The sequence below is a fragment of the Rhizophagus irregularis genome, chromosome 16, assembly GCF_026210795.1.
Source record: "Rhizophagus irregularis chromosome 16, complete sequence".
NCBI classification, from domain to species: domain Eukaryota; kingdom Fungi; phylum Glomeromycota; class Glomeromycetes; order Glomerales; family Glomeraceae; genus Rhizophagus; species Rhizophagus irregularis.
Genome location: NC_089444.1, coordinates 3,778,997 through 3,802,080, shown reverse-complemented (window position 1 = coordinate 3,802,080; position 23,084 = coordinate 3,778,997). Strand labels below are relative to the sequence as shown.

The window sequence follows — 23,084 nt, the reverse complement described above, 5'->3', positions numbered from 1 at the left end:
CGCGGATCTTCAAATCATTTATTGCCGCAGGTAATTTACATTGGCTAAATTTATGCCGATATGACTGTTTTAAAATTTTCCAATATAAATCTAAATACTAACAAACAACTAATTAAATCCTATCCAAACTATCTAAACTAGTAAGAAAGTAAGAAAAAATTACCATTCCTTTAGTCCTTTACTTTTTTTCTTAAATCCTCTATATTTTTCTGAATTAAATTATTAAAAAATTGCAAATTAATTTTTATAAATCGAAAACCTTAAGTGAGAGAACTTCGTTAGCTTGTCAAGATAAAAAATATGATATAAGCACAAAAACTTTGTCAAGAGAAATAATTTTTCGGATTTATATTAATTATATTATTTAGTACAACAAAATACTTCGTTCTACTCAATGATCTTGCGATGCATACACAATTATTTCACATAGTAAAGATGATTTATATTTTTATATTCATTTGAAACAGTAATTTAGAGGTACATTATATAAATAATTCCATAACTAATAACAACATCTTTATTAAATAACTGATACATAGTTATTACTAAATAAATCTGCAAACACTAAATATGTTAAAAAGCATGTTTATTCATCACATAAATTTTCTTCGCGGTAGTTTCGTAAAATTATTGTTCACATAACGAGATTTCTTGATACCTTCATATTTTCTATCTTGTGAAATATAAAGTATTTATTACAAGGTTTCTTTTCCCTGATATGCCATAAACTTTCGTCAACGTTTCTGTTTCTAAATTATAGTAATTGTTCAAATACTTCATTTGAAGCAACTATATTTTTAAAGTCAATATAATAAAATATAATTGTTCTTAAAGTATTTATTCAGTCTTCAAACGATATCTCTCTTCTCTCACTCAATAATAACTATCTAATATTATATAGTACAGCTTTATATTTACTTTTCGCTTGGTAATAAAGAGTTATGCGATCAGATGGTGTTATTGTCATACATCAGAGAAACTAAATGTGAAATGCGAGGTATGTCAAGACACAAAAAGATAAATATTGAAGTTTTCATTTTCTTAATATAGTGTTGTGATCCGTCATTCGGATGGTTATCCGGATCATCCGTTATTTACAGATGGTTTTTAATGTCAATTTTGACTTATTTAGCAGATTTTTGTTTTCTTCTGTTTTCCCGCTAAATTTAATTCTGCCCAACATTAAATAGAAAATTTTCTTTTTTGGAAACCCGTGTTTAAACACAAATAGAAATAGACATTATAAGTCCATTTTTAATGATTATTAATTCAATTTTTTATATATCTGATATTATAAAATAAAAACTTAATTTAATCTTGGTCACCAGTTGTTGAGAAAATAACGAAAAATAGTATAAGATTGGAATTTAGTATATATTCGTTATAAACGAATGATATTTTTATAAACTAACAATAATTTTTTTTTATAAATATGTTAAATAGTAATTTAATGTATTTTATCCATTCATTTTTGTAAGAACATGTAATTACTTCCTTTTAATTAAATCACGTGAACGGCAAATTTTATCATTACACAGTACACAATGTATTTTTAAAGGAATTTCTCAACGCAGATCAGTGCATCGGAAAAATTATGGCCCGAAAATATTTTTTTTATTGTAACTTCTACTTTTAGTTAAAGTATTCCTTTTAAGTAACCTAATTCATGAAATATTGAAAAAATTTTCGTCTAAAAAATATTTGTCTAGAAAAATAATAATTTTTTTAGTAAAATAAATTTCTAAAATAAAAACAAATGGAAACCAAATTTAGTAAATCTAATATCTCAGTTACTGATATAGTAAACACCAAAAATTGTTTATATTGCAATAAACCCTTTACTGAAGAATTATGGTGTAAAGAATGTATTAATTCTTTAGAAAAATCAGCAGAAAATGGTAATAAAGTAGCAATATTTAATTTAGCTAAAAGGTATTACAATGGGGAAGGAACAGAAAAGAATTTAGAAAAAGCCTTTTATTGGTATCAAAAAGCAGCAGAAAATGGTTTCACTAATTCAATGCATAATTTAGCCATTTGTTATGACAATGGAGAAGGAACAGAAAAGAATTTAGAAAAAGCCTTTTATTGGTATCAAAAAGCAGCAGAAAATGGTTTCACTAATTCAATGCATAATTTAGCCTTTTGTTATGACAATGGAGAAGGAACAGAAAAGAATTTAGAAAAAGCCTTTTATTGGTATCAAAAAGCAGCAGAAAATGGTTTCACTAATTCAATGCATAATTTAGCCTTTTGTTATGACAATGGAGAAGGAACAGAAAAGAATTTAGAAAAAGCCTTTTATTGGTATCAAAAAGCAGCAGAAAATGGTTTCACTAATTCAATGCATAATTTAGCCAATTGTTATGACGATGGAGAAGGAACAGAAAAGAATTTAGAAAAAGCCTTTTATTGGTATCAAAAAGCAGCAGAAAATGGTGATGAAGAGGTAATGCATAATTTAGCCTTTTGTTATGAAAATGGAGAAGGAACAGAAAAGAATTTAGAAAAAGCCTTTTATTGGTATCAAAAAGCAGCAGAAAATGATGTTGAAGCAATACATAATTTAGCCAATTGTTATTACAATGGAGAAGGAACAGAAAAGAATTTAGAAAAAGCCTTTTATTGGTATCAAAAAGCAGCAGAAAATGATGTTGAAGCAATACATAATTTAGCCAATTGTTATTACAATGGAGAAGGAACAGAAAAGAATTTAGAAAAAGCCTTTTATTGGTATCAAAAAGCAGCAGAAAATGATGTTGAAGCAATACATAATTTAGCCAATTGTTATGACAATGGAGAAGGAACAGAAAAGAATTTAGAAAAAGCCTTTTATTGGTATCAAAAAGCAGCAGAAAATGATGTTGAAGCAATACATAATTTAGCCTTTTGTTATGAAAATGGAGAAGGAACAGAAAAGAATTTAGAAAAAGCCTTTTATTGGTATCAAAAAGCAGCAGAAAATGATGTTGAAGCAATACATAATTTAGCCTTTTGTTATGAAAATGGAGAAGGAACAGAAAAGAATTTAGAAAAAGCCTTTTATTGGTATCAAAAAGCAGCAGAAAATGGTATCACTAATTCAATGCATAATTTAGCCATTTGTTATGACAATGGAGAAGGAACAGAAAAGAATTTAGAAAAAGCCTTTTATTGGTATCAAAAAGCAGCAGAAAATGGTATCACTAATTCAATGCATAATTTAGCCTTTTGTTATGAAAATGGAGAAGGAACAGAAAAGAATTTAGAAAAAGCCTTTTATTGGCGTAAAAAAGCAACAGAAAGTAATAATGAAGTAGATTTTAATTTATGTAATGAATGTGAGCAACCATATTATGATTACCAGTGGTGTCAACAATGTAATGTCAAACAATTTCAACAAGATTTTTCAAAGTGGACCAGTAAAAATGAATTTATTGATAAATTTATTCAAGAAGCACAACTAAATGCCAAAAATAGTTATGAAATTTTAGAATGGATACCTTATAATAAATTGTCAAATATCAATTATTATGATAAAGGAGGATTTAGTGAAATTCATAAAGCTATCTGGTTAGATGGTCCTATTTTTAGTTGGAATTTTGACAAACAACAATGGAATAGACAATTAGGTTATGAGGTTATTCTTAAAACACTTAATAATTCATCAAGTTTAAATAGTAAATTTCTGGATGAGGTATATATATTATTTATATTTATTAGCAATTTTTTTTTCTTTTACAAAAATTAATTTTGTTTTATTATTTATACAGTGGAAATATCATTATAATTGTCAGAAAAATTCATTTTCAAAATTTATTCAATTTTTTGGATGTACCCAAAATCCAAATAATTTAAATTATATAATAGTAATGAGTTATGCAAAAAAAGGAAGTTTAAGAAAATGTTTATCTGATATAATTAAATTTAAATGGCAAGAAAAGTTACAATTATTGAAAAAAATTGTATTAGGGCTCAAAGTAATTCATGAATCAAATTTAACTCATGGTGATTTTCATGATGGTAATATTTTAATATCAGATAATTACAATGAGTTATTTATTATTGATTTAGGATTATGTAAACCTATAAATAATTTACAAGATTCTGACAATAAAATTAAAGAAATTTATGGAGTTTTACCTTATATGGCACCTGAAACATTAAGACAAAAACCCTATACACCAGCAAGTGATATTTATAGTTTTTCAATGATAATGTGGGAATTTACATCAGGTATTCCTCCATTTAATCGTGTAGCACATGATCATCACCTTATTTTGAGTGTCTGTGAAGGGAAACGCCCTGAAATTGTTGAAAATACTCCAAAATGTTATATAGATTTAATGAAAAAATGTTGGGATTCAGATCCTTCCAATAGACCAACCATAACAATGCTCGAAGTTATTATATCTGAGTGGATTAGATGTATTAATGAATATTATAGAATAAACAGGGATGGAAATTATAAATTTGTAGTATCTAATATAGATAATAAATTAAAAGATGATATGTTTGAATTTATAAAAGCAAACAAAACTTTAGTACAAGAACAAGCAAATGCTTCTATTATACAATCACATACACAAGCATATTATACAAGTCGTAAATTTACTGAAATCTTAAATACTGGTTGTCTTGAATGTGAAGTTAATATTTAATAATTCTGTTGTTTATTCTTTATTTGTTAGGCTATTTGTCAGTTGTTATATTGCAATTTTTACTAAAATAAATATTTTAAATGCAGATATAATAATTATCAAAATAATCTTTATTATAATTTTTATTTTTTAATTGAAATTTGTTATGTTTAATATTCATATCCATACTTTAAGATTAAGAACTTACCAGTATTATTTATTGCTTAAAAAAATATTATAATTATATTTTATAGAATATGGATTCTTAAAATATAATCATAAAATTCATTTATTGAAGTTGTATCATCGATGCCATCTTTTAAAATAGCTTGGATTATTACTTATTTCTATTTCCTTTTTAATTAAGATATTTATTGTAAACAAATAGGTTAATATATATTTACTTGGTGAAACTATATTTGGCCAATCCCATTAAAAACGAAATATCTGATATTTGTATTTTTTTTTTATCTAACTTTGTCTAAATTTTGCGTAAAAATTCATTATATTGTGTTTAAATAACTATTTAGCTGTAATCGTATTATATAATTTCCTTTTAATTTCTTGTCAATTTAAATCATCTTTTTTGTCATCATTTGTTTTATCATGAGAAATCTAAAGTCAAAGAATGATGAGACCTATTAAACAATTCGTATATTATTACATATATTTTTCAATAATAATGGTTTATGTGACGAAAGCCTGAAAGGCCTTAATAAAAATATATTACTTGTGTAATATTTGCATTACCATCACTACTTTGTGCTCTGGCTATAGATTAATGTTGCACTCCGATTTGATCAAAAAAATTAAATATATGAGATAAAATATATAGAATAAAAAATATATGGGATAAAAAATATATAAAATAAAAAATATGGGATAAAAAAATAATATATAGGGATAAAATATATGAAAGCAAAATATATAAAAAAAAAAATAATATATGAAATTTTTATCTATTTCATGTTAATGAATTTTATTATAAATTTGCAAACAATACATGACAATCATTAGTTTAATATATTCATTAAGTGTGTTTTATTATTTATATATTTAATCCTTGTAACTGTATTGCACTTCATGGGTAGGGCTTTGTGACGTATTTGTATTTTCATATATTATGTACGTAGATCACTTACATTGAATAAAGCGTTTGGAACAAAACAACTTTAATTAATCAGTTGTAATAATTTATAAATATTATATATGATTATTCATTTTTATAACTAATCAATATTCTTAATAAATTTATCGACGCTAATAAGTAAATCATTATAACTTCGAACTCCAATATTATATAACTTGAATTCCACCACTTCATCTCTAAAATCAGACAATTGATTATTATTATTAATATCCATAATAGCCAAATATTTAACTCTTTCTCCCTTCATAATATATTCCTTTATATAATGTGAAATATCATCACTACCTATTTGTAGTTTTATTAATAATTTATTAATAAAAACATCTTGAGAATTTTCTAAGAATGCCCTAAAATCACTTTCTTTAACTTTAAGTTCCAAACTTAGGTATTCCAATTTAGAGGGGAGGGCTTGTCCTAGATTCTTTAATATGATTGAACTATCATTTGTTGAATGATTATCTTCCAGTATATTGATTGAAAGATGATTAAGAGCTTGTTTAATATTTTCAATTAAATCCAATATTTCATAAGTAATCTGGTATCTAAATTCACATATTTCACATAAATCAAGAAATTTGATATTCTTACAATACTTTATAATTAATCCTAACAATACTTGTCTTGATGATAGTCCATAACTAAATCCCAAACCGAAATTTTCCAAATAATCACCAGATTTTAGTAATAATTGTTGCAATGATTCAAATTGTATTTTAATTAAAATTAAAGATTTCAATTTAAATGGTTTTGATAAATTAATAATTTGTTCCAAAGATGAACAATTAATAATATGAACAGTTTCTAATACATTTAATTGTCCAAATACTTTATCAAGATTGATTATTTTCCTGAAATCGACATAATAGAAAGTAATTGTATTCAAGGTATTTGAACAATTATAATCTTTTGATAATAATAATGATTGATATAAAGATGTATAATTATTACATATTAAAATTTTCTTAAGATTTTGATGTAAATGAGTTATTTGTAATATATGATCCATATTTTCATCATAATTTTTGATATAAAGCTTCAAATTTCCAATATTGTGAATAAAATTTTGATTTTGTAAAATTAATTCAAGGATTTCATTAAAATATGTGCTATAATAAGTACCTGAGATCTCAATTTCAAGAGTATGTAATTTTATTTCATTTTCAATAAAAATTTTAAATATTAACTTAGATACTGAATCAAAATGTTTAAAAAGATAACTAATTTCGAATGTTGAATTCCTAATAACATAATCAACCCACTTATCAATAGAAGTGATAAATTTATATGTATTCAAATATTTTAAAAAACTAGGATAATTGAACAGTGTATTTGTAGATAATGAATTATTAAAAATTTTATATTCATTTAATATTGTTATAAAATCATTATTTAAATTACATAAGTAAATTTCAATAAAATCATTGTTTTCAGTACAAATTGAAAATGGATTTTCCCATAATAATGGAATTGTTAAACGACACCATAATCTATTAACTAAAATGCATGAATATAAAGTTGAATAATCATTCTGAAAATATTTTATAACTTCATATGTTAATTCAGGTAAATCTCCTGAAAATATTTTTGAACATGACATATTGGAGGGAAGTATCAAATTTTTATTATTATACCGAACTGGGTAATTTATATGTGATATTATCGCACAATTCATGTCGATTAATTGTGTGCAACATGTTTCAATAATTAGGCGCAGTTCTATGGAACGTTACAATTGAACCAAATATTTTTGATTTTACATCCAAAACTGGCAATTAATAGGTGATCAATTTTATTAAATAGATTGGTAAAGATTTTTGAAAGATGTGTTAATTGTGTTATGTAATATTTTTATGAAAGAATTTTTTTTTTTATTTTTATATTTTTATTTTAGAAAGTAGACAGAATGATTAACGCCCACCCACATGATAAGAGGAATGAACAACTCAATGTTTTTTGTTTTTCAAAGTAATTAAGCATAACCATGTGACAGGGGTGTAAACTTACGTAAATTTGTGTAAGTATACGTAAGCTTGTGTAAGTTTTGTAAATTACTTATGAAAATTTACGTAATTTGTGTAAAACTTACATTGGATTACACCCTCATCGCAGGACTATGTCTAAGATAATTTCCGGATGCAGAAGAATAAGAAGTAACAAGTATGTATTAATAATTTGTACTACAATATATATATATGTGTATATCTTTCATATATTATTAAAGTTGTGATTTTTGAGATAGAACAATTTTTACACATTTTTAAAAACTGAATTATTAAAAAAAAACTGGTTGACATGCATTTTCTACTCTATTTTTATTTTAATTTCTAAATCAATTATCAATGAAAAAAATATATTAATTATTTTGCTTATTTTTATACTATTTCTACTATCAAATCCTTTTTTTATTTTCTCAATTTATATATATATATATGATTATTTTTAATCACGTGAATGCTATGTCGTAATTTTTTTCAAAAAGTCATTCAAAAGTCATCAAAGTCAATAAGAATTTACTATTATGTGGTGATTTATGATTTTATTATAAATGAAATAAATAAAAAAATTGTTATACATATTTTTTGTTGAAACGCAACAAGAGATATTACAAAAATTAACTGAGATTTTTTTTTTTTCAAAGTTACGTTAATTCATGTCGATCACGCAACACAAATAAAATCAACGATCATGATGCTATTTTTTCTATATTTACGCTCGTTTTTAGCATTTTTATAAAGATTTTAATAAGTTATGTACAAGATAAATAAACCAAATTGATAAAAAATTCGAATATATTATATTAAGTTAAACTTTAATTATATTTGTTTTCAAGTTTCCAAAATGTAATTCAATTAGATAATTTTATAAAATCAATCATAATATTATAAAGTAAGCTTTATATACATTATTTATATATATATATTAACAACCTACTATATTTAATTTAATTTTATTTTTTTTTTGTTCTTACGGCAACAAATATAAAATATTTGTTATTAAATTGTTTAATAAAAAATTTATACATATATATACATATATATAATGTATTGAGAATACTAATTATTGTGGCTTTAATATATTATCCAAGTCATTTTAAAAAATTATTACTAATCATATGTAATACTTAAATTAGCTTATCTTTTTTGGATTTTTGTGTTCATGATTTACATATATATAATGGTTACAATATGATATTATTAATAAATTTTTTTTTTTTTGAGCTTTTATATAATGTCTTCTAAAAAAAATCCATCAAACATTCTGACATATATAGAAAATAATCTTATATGTTGGACAAGTGGAAATGAAAAAATTGATAACTTTGTCCGGAAAATGCAATTAAAAATCAATAACGATAATGAAATAGTATTTGAATGGATACTATACAATCAGTTTAATGAAATCAAAGAGATAGGCAAAAATGGCCCTATAACAGTATATTCAGCAAAATGGAAGGATGGTCCATTATATAAAAAAATTGATACATGGGATAATAAAAGTTATGTAAGAGATTCAAATAAAAAAGTTGCTTTAAAATGCTTACATAACTCACAAAAATTTATTGATTCTATAATAAATGAGGTATAAAATTACTTTTAAAATATTTAAGTAATTTTTTTTAAAACTAGTAAATTTACAATCTCTTTTATTTATATTTAGGCTAAAAAATATTCAATAAATCATGAAGCATTACAAACGTTGTATGGAATTTCTCAAAATCCAGATACAGGAGATTATATATTGGTTCAAAATAATTATATATGGGATAGTAAAAATGAAAAAATTGATGATTTCATTCAAGAAAAACAATTCAAAATTAACAATTATAATGATGAAGTGCTTGAATGGATACCATACAATCAGTTTAATGAAATTAAATTAATAGGCACAAATGGTCCTATAACAGTATATTCAGCAATATGGAAGGATGGTCCATTACATAAAAAGGATAAACGGAATTATTATACAAGAGACTCAAATAAAGAAGTTGCTTTAAAATGCTTACATAAATCACAAGAATCTGTTGATTCTTTAATAAATAAGGTATGGAATTTCCTAAATATTTGGATACTTTTTTTAATTGATATATTTACAATCATTTTTATTTAGGCTAAAAAGTATCCAACAAAACATGAAGCATTTGAAGCATTTCAAGTATTGTATGGAATTTCTCAAAATCCAGATACAGGAGATTATATTTTGGTTCTTACCTGGACAAGTGGAAATGAAAAAATCGATGATTTCATCAAAGAAAGGCAATTAGAAATTAATGACCATGATATTATGCTTAAATGGATACCATACAATCAGTTTAATAACATTAAAGAAACATGCAAAAATAGCCTTATAACATTGTATTCAGCAATATGGACGGATGGTCCATTATACAAAAAGAATGAATGGAATTATTATACAAGAGATTCAAATAAAGAAGTTGCTTTAAAATGTTTACATAAATCACAAGAATCCATTGTTACTTTAATAGATGAGGTATAAAATTCCTTCAAATATTTTTTTAAATATTTAAATACTTTTTTTTAACTAATATATTTACAATCTTTTTTATTTATATTTAGGCTAAAAAATATTCAACAAATAATGAAGCATTTCAAGTATTGTATGGAATTTCTCAAAATCCAAATACAGGAAATTATATTTTGGTTCAAAATAATTCTATAAAATTGGCAAATTGGATCAGTGGAAATGAAATATTTGATGACTTCATTCAAGAAATGCAATTAAAAATCAATAACAGAGATGATTTAGTATTTGAGTGGATACCATATGATCAGTTTAATGAAATTAAAGAAACAGTCACAAATGGCCTTATAACAATATATTTAGCTATATGGAAAGATGGGCCATTAAAGAAGAATTGGTCGGATGAAGATAATTGGTCGGATGAAAACTATCTAAGGGATTCAAATAGAGAAGTTTCTTTAAAATGTTTACATAACTCACAAGAATCTATTAATTCAATAATAAATGAGGTATGAAATTCCTTTAATATTTAAATACTTTTTTTTTTAATTAGTTTTGCTTATAATATATATTATTATATTTAGATTAAAAAATATCCAACAAATCATGAAGCATTTCAAATACTATATGGAATATCACAAAATCCAGTTACAGGAGATTATATTTTGGTTCAAAATAATTATATATGGAATAGTGAAAATGAAAAAATTAATGATTTCATTCGAGAAAGGCAATTAATATTTGACTTTAATGGTGTAATGCTTGAATGGGTACCATACAATCAGTTTAATGAAATTAAAGAAACAGGTAAAAATGACCTTATAACAACGGTATATTCAGCAATATGGAAGGACGGTCCATTGCAGTATTTTAGATATAAAAGAGATTCAAATAAAGTAGTTGCTTTAAAATATTTATATAATTCACAAGAATCCATTGATTGGATAATCAATGAGGTATAAATTTCTTCAAATATTGATACTTTTTCTTTTTAATTAGTATATTTACAATAACTTTTATTATTTATATTTAGGCTAAAAAGTATCCAACAAATCATAAAGCACTACATTTAACATCGTACGAAATATTACAAATAGTATTGTATGGAATATCTCAAAATCCAGTTACTGGAGATTATATTTTTGTTCTTAACTGGACAAGTGGAAATGAAAAAATTGATGATTTTATTCAAAAAGAGCGATTAAAAATTAATTCCCGCCATGATGGTTGTGATGGTGATGTAGTATTTGAATGGATACCATACAATCAGTTTTTTGAAATTAAAGAAACAAACACAAATAGTTTTATAACAGTGTATTCAGCAATATGGAAGAATGGTCCATTGTGTTTTAATTATGATATGTATGCAAGAAGTTCAGATAAGGAAGTTGCATTAAAATGTTTACATAATTCACAAAATTCCATTGATTATTTAATAAACGAAGTATGAATTTTCTTTAATATTTGGATACTTTTTTTAATTAGTATACTTACAATCTCTTTTATTTATATTTAGGCTAAAAAATATCCAACAAATCATAAAGTATTTCAAGTATTATATGGAATTTCTCAAAATCCAGATACAGGAAATTATATTTTAGTTCAAGATAATTCTATAAACATGTTAAATTGGTTCAGTGGAAATGAAAAAGTTGATGAATTTATTCAAGAAAAACAATTAAAAATTAATAACGATTATGATATAGTGCCTGAATGGATACCATACAATCAGTTTTTTGAAATTAAAGAGACAAAAACAAATGGTCTTATAACAGTGTATTCAGCAATATGGAAGAATGGTCCATTGTGTTGTAATTATAATGCAAGAAGGTCAGATAAGGAAGTTTCATTAAGATATTTACATAATTCACAAGAATCCATTGATTATTTAATAAATGAGGTATAAATTTTCTTTAATACTTGGATACTTTTTTTAATTAGTATATTTATAATCTCTTTTTATTAATATTTAGGCTAAAAAATATCCAACAAATAATAAAGAATTTCAAGTATTATATGGAATATCTCAAAATCCAGATACAGGAAATTATATTTTAGTTCAAGATAATTCTACAAACATGTTAAATTGGATCAGTGGAAATGATAAAATTGATGATTTTATTCAAGAAAGGCAATTAAAAATTAATAACTATTATAATGTAGTGCCTGAATGGATACCATACGATCAGTTTAATGAAATTCAAGTAATAGGCACAAATGGTTTTATAACAGTATATTCAGCAATATGGAAAGATGGTCCATTATATAAGGAAATTAATACATGGGATATATGGAGTGATGGATGGAATAAAAATTATGCAAGAGATTCAGATAAAAAAGTTGCTTTAATATGCTTACATAACTCACAAGATTCCATTGAATTTTTACTAAATAAGGTAAAAATATTAAAATATTTAAATACTTTTTTTGATTTAGTATATTTACTATTTTTTAATTAATATCATATCTAGGCTAAAAAATATTCAATAAAACATGAAGCATTGTTTGTTTTATATGGAATATCTCAAAATTCAGATACAAACGATTATATTTTAATTCAAAATGATCCCATAGTAAATATAGCAAATTGGTTCAATGGAAATGAAAAGATCGATGATTTTATTCAGGAAATACAATCAAAAATCGACAATAATGGAAATAATTTAATACTTGAATGGATACCATATAATCAGTTTAATGAAATCAAAGAAATAGGAAAAAATGGTTCCATAACAGTATATTCAGCAATATGGAGGGATGGTCCATTGCATAGTAACCGGTATGGTAATTATACAAGAAATTCAAATAAAAAAATTGCTTTACAAAATTTACTTAATTCACAAAATTCTGTTGACTTTTTTATAAATAAGGTATAACATTTTATAAATATCTTTAATACTATTATTATTAGTATATTTATCAACTTATTGATTTATATTTAGGCCAAAAAATATCTAAATAATCTGATAAAATGTAAAACATATCAAGTATTATATGGAATATCTCAAAACCCAAAAACAAATGATTATATTTTAGTTCTAACATGGACAAGTGGAAATGAAAAAATTGATGACTTTATTCAGGAAATGCAATTAAAAATTAATATTAGCGATGATAGTATAGAAGGTATGTTTGAATGGATACCATACAACCAGTTTAATGAAATTAAGGAAACAGGTACAAATGGCCTTATAACTGTATATTCAGCAATATGGAAGGATAGTCCATTGTATTATGGCGATGATGAATATGAAGGAGATTCAGATAAAGAAGTTGCTTTAAAATATTTGCATAAATCACAAGAATCTATTGATTATTTGATAAATGAGGTATGAAATTTCTTTAATATTTGGATACTTTTTCTTTTAATTGGTATATTTACAATCTCTTTTACTTATATTTAGGTTAAAATCTATCCAACAATTCTTAAAGCATTTCAAGCATTGTATGGAATATCCCAAAATCCAGTTACTGGTGATTATATTTTGGTTCAAAATTACTCTATAAACTTAGCAAATTGGATTAGTGGAAATGAAAAAATTGATGATTTCATTCAAAAAGAACAATTAAAAATTAATTGTAGCTTTAATAATAATGGTATAAAAATAGTAGTGCTTGAATGGATACCATATAATCAGTTTAATGAAATTAAAGAAATAGGTACAAATGGCCTTATTACAATATATTCAGCAATATGGAAGGATGGTCCATTGTATTGTAATTATGATTGTGATTATGATGATTATGATTATGGTAGATATATAAGAGATTCAGGTAAAGAAGTTGCTTTAAAATATTTACATAAATCACAAGAATCTATTGATTCTTTAATAAATGAGGTATGAAATTTCTTTAATTTTAGATACTTTTTTTTAATTAGTACATTTACAATCTTTCTTTATTTATATTTAGGCTAAAAAATATCCAACAAAATATAAAGCATTTCAAATATTGTACGGAATATCTCAAAGTCCTGATACCGGAGATTATATTTTGGTTCAAATGAATTATACATGGGACAGTGGAAATGAAAAAATTGATGATTTAATTCAAGAAAGCCAATTAAGAATTAATGACTATCATGATGATTTAGTTCTAGAATGGATACCATACAATCAGTTTAATGGAATTAAGGAAACAGGTACAAATGGTCTTATAACAGTATATTCAGCAATATGGAAGGATGGTCCATTATGTAAGAAAATTGATATAAGAACTAAATATTATGAAAGAGATTCAAATAAGAAAGTTGTATTAAAATGTTTACATAATTCACAAAAATCTATAGATTCTTTAATAAATAAGGTATGAAATTTCTTAAAATATTTAACTACTTTTTTAATTAATATATTTAAAATCTTTTTTATTTATATTTAGGTTAAAAAATATCCAGAAAACCATAAAGCATTACAAGTATTGTACGGAATATCCCAAAATCCTAATACAGGAGATTATATTTTGGTTCAAAGGAATTGTGTATGGGACAGTGGAAACGAAAAAATTGATAATTTTATTCAAGAAAGTCGATTAAAAATTAATAATAATAGTAATATAGTGCTTGAATGGATACCATACAATCAGTTTAATGAAATTAAAGAATCAGACACAAATAGCTTTATAACAATATATTCAGCAATATGGAGAGATGGACCATTATATATAAAATGGAATAATTATACAAGAGATTCAAATAAAAAAGTTGCTTTAAAATATTTACATAACTCACAAAATTTTGTTGACGTCTTAATAAATAAGGTATAACATTTTATAAATATTCTTAATATTATTATTATAGTATATTTATCCCTTTATTTTATTTTTAGGCTGAAGAATATGTAACAAAATTATTTGACATAGCAATTTATGATATATATGGAATATCTCAAGATCCAAAAACAAATAATTATATTTTAGTTCTAGCATGGATAAGTGGAAATGAAAAAATTGATGACTTTATTTGGGAAATGCAATCAGAAAACTCAAAAAACATAAATAATAGAGTATTTGAATGGATACCATATAATCAGTTTAATGAAATTAAAGAAACAGGCACAAATGGCCTTATGGCAGTATATTCAGCAATATGGAGAGATGGTCCATTATATGTAAAAAAGGAATATTATTCAAGAGATTCAAATAAAAAAGTTGTTTTAAAATGTTTAAATAAATCACAACAATCCATTGATTCTATAATAAATAAGGTATGAATTATGAAATTTTATAAAAATTATCTTAATACTATTAATAAGTACTTACCATTTTGTTATATAGGTTAGAAAATATTTAACAAATATGCATGACAGAGAAAATTGGGATATATATGGAATTTCTCAAGATTCAAATACAAATGATTATATTTTAGTTCTAAAATTGGTAAGCGGAAATGAAAAAATTGATGGCTTCATTAAGGAAATGCAATTGAATAGCAAAAATGATCTATTATTTAAATGGATACCCTATGGTCAATTTAGCAAAATTAAAGAAATTAGCAAAAATAATTCTATTACAATATATTCAGCAGTATGGACGGATGGTGGTCTATTACAATTTGAAAATTATTATAGTGAAGATATGGAAGATTTAGATGAAGAAGTTGCTTTAAAGCTTTTTCATAGTTCACAAGATCCTATTGATTCTCTAATAAATGAGGTATAAAATTTTTAAGTTATTTTTTTTCTTATAAATACACTTATTTCTATTATTATATGATTTATATTTTAGGTAAAAAAATATTCAGCAAGTAAATTCAATGAAGAGTTTCTTGAAATATATGGGATATCTCGAAATCCAGATACAAATGATTATATTTTAGCCCAAAAAAATTTTACCTGGGTAAGTGGAAATAAAAAAATAGATGATTTCATTCAAGAGATGCAATTAAAAATAAATAACTATGAGGATGTAATATTTGAATGGATACCATACTATCAATTTGATCACATTAAAGAAACAAGCAAAAATAGTCTTGTAACAGTACACTCAGCAGTATGGAGAGATGGACCATTGCATTATCATCACGGTGGATACACAAGAGATTCAAATAAAGAAGTTGCTTTAAAATACTTACATAATTCAGAAAATTCTATTGATTTCCTAATAAATAAGGTATAAAATTTCTTACAAATATTTATTATACTGTCTTTTAATAATAAGTGTATTAATTTCTTTTTATTATTTATTAGGCTAAGAAATATTCAACAAAATATGGGGCATCTTTTGTATTGTATGGAATATCTCAAAATCCAAATACGTATGATTATATTTTTGTTCAAAATAATTTCATAAACTTAGTAAATTGTTTAAGTGGAAATGAAATAATTGATGATTTTATTCAAGAAATGCAATTAAAAATAAATGATCATGATGATATAATATTTGAATGGATACCATACAATCAGTTTAATAATATTAAGGAAATAGGTAAAGGAGGATTTGCTACAGTATATTCAGCAAAATGGAAAGATGGTTTATTAGAATATGATAAAGATAATAAAATATATAAAAGGGATCCAAATAAAATAATTGCCTTAAAATGTTTACATAATTCACAAAATATTAACAATAAAATTTTAAATGAGGTATGTAATTTTTTAATAATCATTTTTTTATAGAAAATTTTTTTATGAATTTAAATTTAAAATCCATAATAAAATAATAATTTTTTTATTTACCTAAACAGATTAAAAATTTCCCAATAAACAAAAGAAGTAATATTCTCAGTATATATGGAATCTCTCAAAATCCAAATACAAAGGAATATATTATAGTTTTCAAATATGCAAAAAAAGGAAATTTTAATAATTGGATAAATAAAAATTATGAATATTTCAATTGGCAAGATAAATTATCTGTATTGGATAATATTATTTGTGGTCTTAAAGAAATTCATCAAAAAAAACATATTCATCATGATTTTCATACGGGAAATGTATTATTTTTAAGTGAAAAGATATATAATTTTAGTAATTATATATCAATTTCAGACATGGGGTTATTTGGAGAAGTTGGTAATAAAGATGAAACAAAAATTTATGGAGTTATGCCCTATGTGGCTCCTGAAGTGTTAAGGGGGGAGCTTTATACTCAAGCAGCAGATATTTATAGCCTTGGTATGATCATGTATTTTGTAGCAACTGGAAGACAACCTTTTTACAATCGTGCACATGATCATCTTCTTGCATTAGATATTTGTAAAGAAGTGAGGCCAGAAATAAATGAACCAGAAACGCCAAGCTGTTATATTAGTTTAATGAAAAAGTGTTGGGATTCAGACCCAAACAATAGACCAAATATTATTGAGGTAGATGATTTAATCACATCATTTTATAAATCATCTGGAGTGGATTTTTTTATTGTAGAAAATGAAGAAATTGAAGTGCAATTTAATGAGGCAGAAAAATATAGAAAATCAAATCTTTCATCCATTAAAAATTACCAAGCAGCTATTCATCCACAAGCTATTTATGTATCTCGATTACTTAATCCTTTTATAGAGGATCTTCCAAAATATAATGATAACTCTAAATGTTAGATTGCAAGGTTGAATTAAATATATACAAATAATTAAGAATGAAATTCAGAACACTTGGGTTATCACAGTCATTTTTGCAAAACATTTATGATATATATTTTATATTATTTGCTCAACACTGATTATAGATTATTTAGTATATATATGTAAATTTTATTTTATAAATAAATCGGTTTGTAATTGAGCAAATTAAATAAATAACATCTTATTAATATTTTTTAAGTTTATATGTTGTTGTCTTTTTGTCACAACCATTAACATCAAATCAAATCCACGTTTAGTCTTTGAGGATCCTCTTAAGAAAAAATATTTTATTTCAGAAAAAATATTATATTAAATTAATTTCTTCATATTATAATTTCTCCAGATATTCAGAAACTACTTAATTAAAGAATTTATAATTTTCCAGTGAGTGTTATTATAGACATTATATAATCAAATATAAAAATTAACTTCAACGATATGATCATATGAGTGTATTATTGTGGACCAATAAGAGTTAAAGGACATTACTAATTCCTATTATACTATTTCGAACTTGAAGAAATTCCTTCATCCCAATATTCTTGCCATCTTCAATATTTCTGTTAAGTCAAAAAATGTTTTTGTATAAATGATATTAACTTTTAGCCACGATACTAAAAATTATAAAAATATGCGTTATTATTTATAATATCAATGTCTCATTACAATCATAATATTTGATAAATTTTACGGGTTAGCCCATTGATCAAATCATAACTGGTTATGAAAAAAAATATGAAGGCAATACAACTTATTGTATTTTATTTGGTTCATTTTCCGGTCATCTATAAAAGTACGTACCGGAATAGTTTGTCAAGATCCTGTAATATAAGCCATTGCAGGCCATTTCGCCAAACACCTGAGATAAGATCCTTTTTTTAAACCTAAAATCTCGATTCGTTATTTGAGCCCAGCCAGCATTTCGATAAACTTCCCAGAGATTATAATTACCTAACCTCAAATTGTGAAACGTTTTAATTTCCACAGGCATGCTGTGGGATTATTGGTGCATAAAATGAAATCGGAAACATCCAACATTCCTTAGAATAAAGATGAAGTTTTGCATCGACTTCTACATGTAGATCTCATGCATTAGCTAGAAATACGGAACTGTTCTCCGACGGTTTAAAATTACACTTCGGTTGAAGTCACGCCATTCTCTCATGACATATTGAAAGCGAGAATAAGCTGGTTCTGTTGTATTAGTTGAACCTGGAACTTGGCATGTGCAAATCGGGGTGACGCGATTTAGTAATTGATTTGCTGTTTCAGTCATCCTTCGAATTTTCCATCATGTACATAAAGTTTTCACAAGCAATTAGACTTCAACGTCCCAGAACCGAAGCCGATATCTACAAATAAAGAAAAAATGTTTAAATAAATTTAAAAAAAATTTAAAAAGAAGTTCCGACACGAACCTTCACCTACCCAAAGCCAATTTTTTTCCCGAAGGGAAAAAAGCCTATTGTTTTCCTTCCCAGGAAATAAATGGGTAATCCCCTGGAGCGTGTCACTCATTAAATATTAACTATTTTAACTATTTTAAACTAAAATTAGTAATTTTCCGGCTATCTATATGAGACCGGGAAATAACTAAACGAAGATTCCCGGTCATTTATAAACTCAACTAATCACTCGCAATTTTTAAAAATTAGTATGAAGGTGATCATGAGTGACACTTAGTGCGACAGGGGATTAATACTTATATACCTTCTATTAAATAAATATTTATATTCTAACTTACTGGGAGTCCGGTGACTTGAAAAAAATGAAAAAAAGAAACGTTAGTACGTTTCTTTAACACAATTAATTTCTAGGAGTCTGGAAACCTAAAAAAATGAAAAAAGAAACGTTAATACATTTCTTTAACACAATTAAATGCCATACCCTCCTCCCATATACTTTACCGAGTTTTTCCAAGTTTCTAGCTCACTGAAATTCTTCCGCAGTATGAGCAGTAACATGGCATTGATATTCCTGCGATTGTTGCACTGGTCCGAGTGGTCCGCAGATTAATTCAATCGGATAACCTGATTGGTAATAATGGTTAAAAAATCAAGAAATAACCGTCGCAAGACAATGGGTAAGTTTACTACTAACCCTATTCCACTATGTAATCTGGCCAAGTACAGTATATGTACATATACGATAGGGTAACAGATTTATTACGGTCAAGAATATAAGGCAAGATAAAGTAGTAGGCATGTTCGATTATTCTGAGCTATGGTTGGGAATCCAATCCAATTCATAACCGCCGGCATCACGCAAAAATTTTTGCGCAATGATGGAGCGTTCTTAACCTAAGGTGGGGTGTAGACCTTTAATCTAAACTGGGGAAATTTGATGAATTTCATTGGTCAAGTTTCGGTTTGTGTTTATCTAAGAATATTTATCTTATATAAAAAATTTTTGTACTATAGTATTTTTAAGAAAAAGAGCAAAGAAATATTTATCTAAAATAACTTTCATAATTCTGCAATTTTATTTAATTTATAAAATTTGTTGTAAATATATTATTTATTATTTTTTTTTTAAAAAAAATAATAAATAGACCATATTTTTGTACTAGATATACAAAATTTATATATTTTATGACTCTTACTAATAAAACATGACTAAAGAATTATGTAAAACTTCTATGAAAGCTTTTGGGACCTTTAAGCTTATCACTAATAATATATTTACTTTTTTATCTGTTTTCAATAAAAATATTTCAGTATATTTTATACTTAAAAAATTACTTCAACTGTAAAATAAAATAAAAATAAAATAATAAATTAATAAATTAAAAAAGAAAGTGACATACCTTTCAAGACGAAAATGCGTACAGAGCAAACGGAACTAGAACATATGAATCGAAAAATCTTATTATATATACCAAATTTTATCGTATACCAGTTTAGGTTAAAGCCTTAAAGGTCTACACACCTACCTTAGGTTAAAGGATGATCGCAATGATGTAATGGCTGATCACTTGACATGTCTGTGCGATGGATGAATTTTTCCACATATACTGGGCTACCTTTCAATATGAAAGTTTTTATATTCTGGTCATACAGACAGGCGTAATAATAATGCACATGTATTAATAAAAAATTTATTTATGATGTTCGCGTCAAAACACGCACACATGTAACATACTTATGTTAAAAATCACTAGCCCGATGTAGATAAAAACATATTTTTATTACACTGTATATATACTAAATTGAGTTCCAAGGCTATCGCGTGATGCATCACGCAGCATTCTTACTAACTTGCTTTTTTTTTCCCTTTACTCCCTTTACTTTGATTTCCACTAGAGGGCCTTTTGCAGGGATGATGGAGTCAGATGATGCTACATTAGAAGCCGATGGCTCTCCAATAGTTGAGACTCCTTCCTCAATTGTTGCGGTAGATGACGTTCTTGGTAAATTTCCAAAATCTCCAGAACTTAAATCAATTCCAAGAACGTATTGCTTAACATGATCTTTAATACAACGTGGCAATCTCCAAGAAATGTCATCTTTAGGAGTAACAAAATTCTGTTTTGGCATGCTTCTACTTCTGCCTGTAATCGTCTTATTATTGAATATTTGTGCCTCTCGTATATAATGTTACCTACATAGTCAGACGCAAATTTTATAATTGTTTCTGTATAGTATTCTTCAGCAATATATTTGACCTCGCCTTCATCTACAGTGCTTTCCTCATCTCTCAAAACATTATTATCCTCCGGAACGTTTGTCCACATATGAACAAGTATATGACTCACGTCCTCCCTGATATTACTTCCACCAATGTATTGGAATATTTTCTCATCACAAGTGTCAACCACTTTGTATAAGCTTACGTTGAATACTACTATTTAGAGCTTCCTTTAAAATATACCGAGGGATCCCTCCCCATTTTATATACAACTCACTAACCATATTTTCATCAAGATTATCGAAAAGCTTTTGTCTACAGTAATTAATTTCTTCCCAAGTCCATACTGGCATGATTCGTATGTTACTGAGTCACCCTTATCAAAGTCATGATAGTGACTCTTCATTGGTGAAGAAATAAGAATTGTCTTAGCAACAGAAGCATTATATCAATGATATACCAAGTATTTTCTTTATGCAAGTAATTTCTTATAATTTTGTGATTGAAAATCTCGTTAAGATAGAAACCCTTACCCTCTTTAAAGAGGATAACACTACTTTTCATAGTATGGAGTTCGTATACAATTGTTCTATCTTTTTTTAGGAGATCATAAAGTAAGTAATAACCGAAAAATGGTTTTCCGATTCCAAGACTATTTGAGATACGTAAATTTCTTATTTCAGGTTTCAAGACGGTTTGGAACAGGTCTTTGTAGCAATTACGAATAAACAGTTTTGATGGTTGATTTTTTAGTCCAAAAAATTTGGTATTATCGGCCAACTCTAAAAGATCACTTGTTTTTGTATTAAAATCCGTATCTTTCAAAGCTTTTATAAACCCATTCAGATCTTGATTCTCAGTCACCTGGAGAGGCGCTATATAATAAGAAGAAATAAGTTAAGTTTTGACAGCGAAAAAATCAGTATAAGTATCAAAAGAACTGTTCACTCGCGTTGACAAAAGTATTACGACTCACTTACCAGTAACAGGTTCTACGACAATGTGAATGTGTTTTTTGAACGGGTTTGACGATAAGAAGCAGGAAAGAAAAGCACAAGATTAATTGAGTATTCGGTATTATTGGCAAATATGACAGAAAGCATCATTATCCTATATTTGATAAAATCTGTGAGAGAACGTACCAGGCTTTAAGACATTTCTCAAACAAGAAACCACCTCATCATCAGTACACTCAAAAATGAAGAGCTCTACTTCCTTTCTTTTATCTGGATTATTAACGAAGAATGCGCGTAGGTCAGTTTTTTCTTTTGGTGTGAAACTTAGGGCTTTGATTGCCTCATAGACGATAGACATAATTACTTCTTATTAAGACGTTAAGACGTGCAGTTGTACACTTGTACGAGTCCGAGTCTAGATAAAAGATGAACTTTTTATGAGAAATCGAGATTGATTTGATTAATTTAGTTGATCATTTACGCAGTTGGCTGATTTCAAAGTCACATAACTCTGGATCTGTATAATACACACGATACTGCGCCAAATACCAAGAATTTGGTGTTTATTATATTAGATACACTGCGCCAAATTTTATTGAGTTAAGGCATGTGACGAGATTCACGTGAATAGTCACTGGCGTTTATTGTACACGTGATGATTGTCAAAGATTTTCTCGGCAATACATAGCAAAGAAGAG

General features: G+C 25.8%; 5 protein-coding genes across 5 annotated transcripts; 3 read left to right on the top strand and 2 right to left on the bottom strand.

The window, feature by feature from the left end:
* Positions 1-1,756: 1,756 nt before the first annotated feature.
* OCT59_008512 (uncharacterized protein) lies at positions 1,757-3,837 on the top strand (the record flags this gene model as incomplete). Its single annotated transcript, XM_066142528.1, has 3 exons — positions 1,757-3,359; positions 3,661-3,676; positions 3,753-3,837. 3 exons carry the CDS (start codon positions 1,757-1,759, stop codon positions 3,835-3,837), a joined length of 1,704 nt encoding a protein of 567 aa, XP_065999401.1.
* Positions 3,838-4,373: 536 nt separating this feature from the next.
* Positions 4,374-4,640, top strand: OCT59_008511 (uncharacterized protein; the record flags this gene model as incomplete). Its single annotated transcript, XM_066142527.1, has 1 exon — positions 4,374-4,640. One exon carries the CDS (start codon positions 4,374-4,376, stop codon positions 4,638-4,640), a length of 267 nt encoding a protein of 88 aa, XP_065999400.1.
* Positions 4,641-5,848: 1,208 nt separating this feature from the next.
* OCT59_008510 (uncharacterized protein) lies at positions 5,849-7,366 on the bottom strand (the record flags this gene model as incomplete). Its single annotated transcript, XM_025327440.1, has 1 exon — positions 5,849-7,366. The coding sequence occupies one exon, from the start codon at positions 7,364-7,366 to the stop codon at positions 5,849-5,851; it is 1,518 nt and encodes a 505-aa protein (XP_025171293.1).
* Positions 7,367-8,997: 1,631 nt separating this feature from the next.
* Positions 8,998-17,779, top strand: OCT59_008509 (uncharacterized protein; the record flags this gene model as incomplete). The annotated part of the gene is made up of 20 exons (XM_066142526.1): positions 8,998-9,348; positions 9,427-9,810; positions 9,877-10,257; positions 10,344-10,757; positions 10,833-11,204; positions 11,282-11,692; positions 11,765-12,148; positions 12,222-12,644; positions 12,720-13,118; positions 13,191-13,577; positions 13,653-14,087; positions 14,161-14,553; positions 14,626-15,003; positions 15,072-15,449; positions 15,520-15,897; positions 15,970-16,353; positions 16,431-16,498; positions 16,754-16,826; positions 16,928-17,357; positions 17,520-17,779. 20 exons carry the CDS (start codon positions 8,998-9,000, stop codon positions 17,777-17,779), a joined length of 7,083 nt encoding a protein of 2,360 aa, XP_065999399.1.
* A 3,260-nt stretch (positions 17,780-21,039) lies between these two features.
* On the bottom strand, positions 21,040-22,744 carry OCT59_008508 (uncharacterized protein; the record flags this gene model as incomplete). Its single annotated transcript, XM_066142524.1, has 4 exons — positions 21,040-21,353; positions 21,404-21,619; positions 21,964-22,305; positions 22,573-22,744. The coding sequence occupies 4 exons, from the start codon at positions 22,742-22,744 to the stop codon at positions 21,040-21,042; spliced, it is 1,044 nt and encodes a 347-aa protein (XP_065999398.1).
* Between the last annotated feature and the right edge of the window lie 340 nt (positions 22,745-23,084).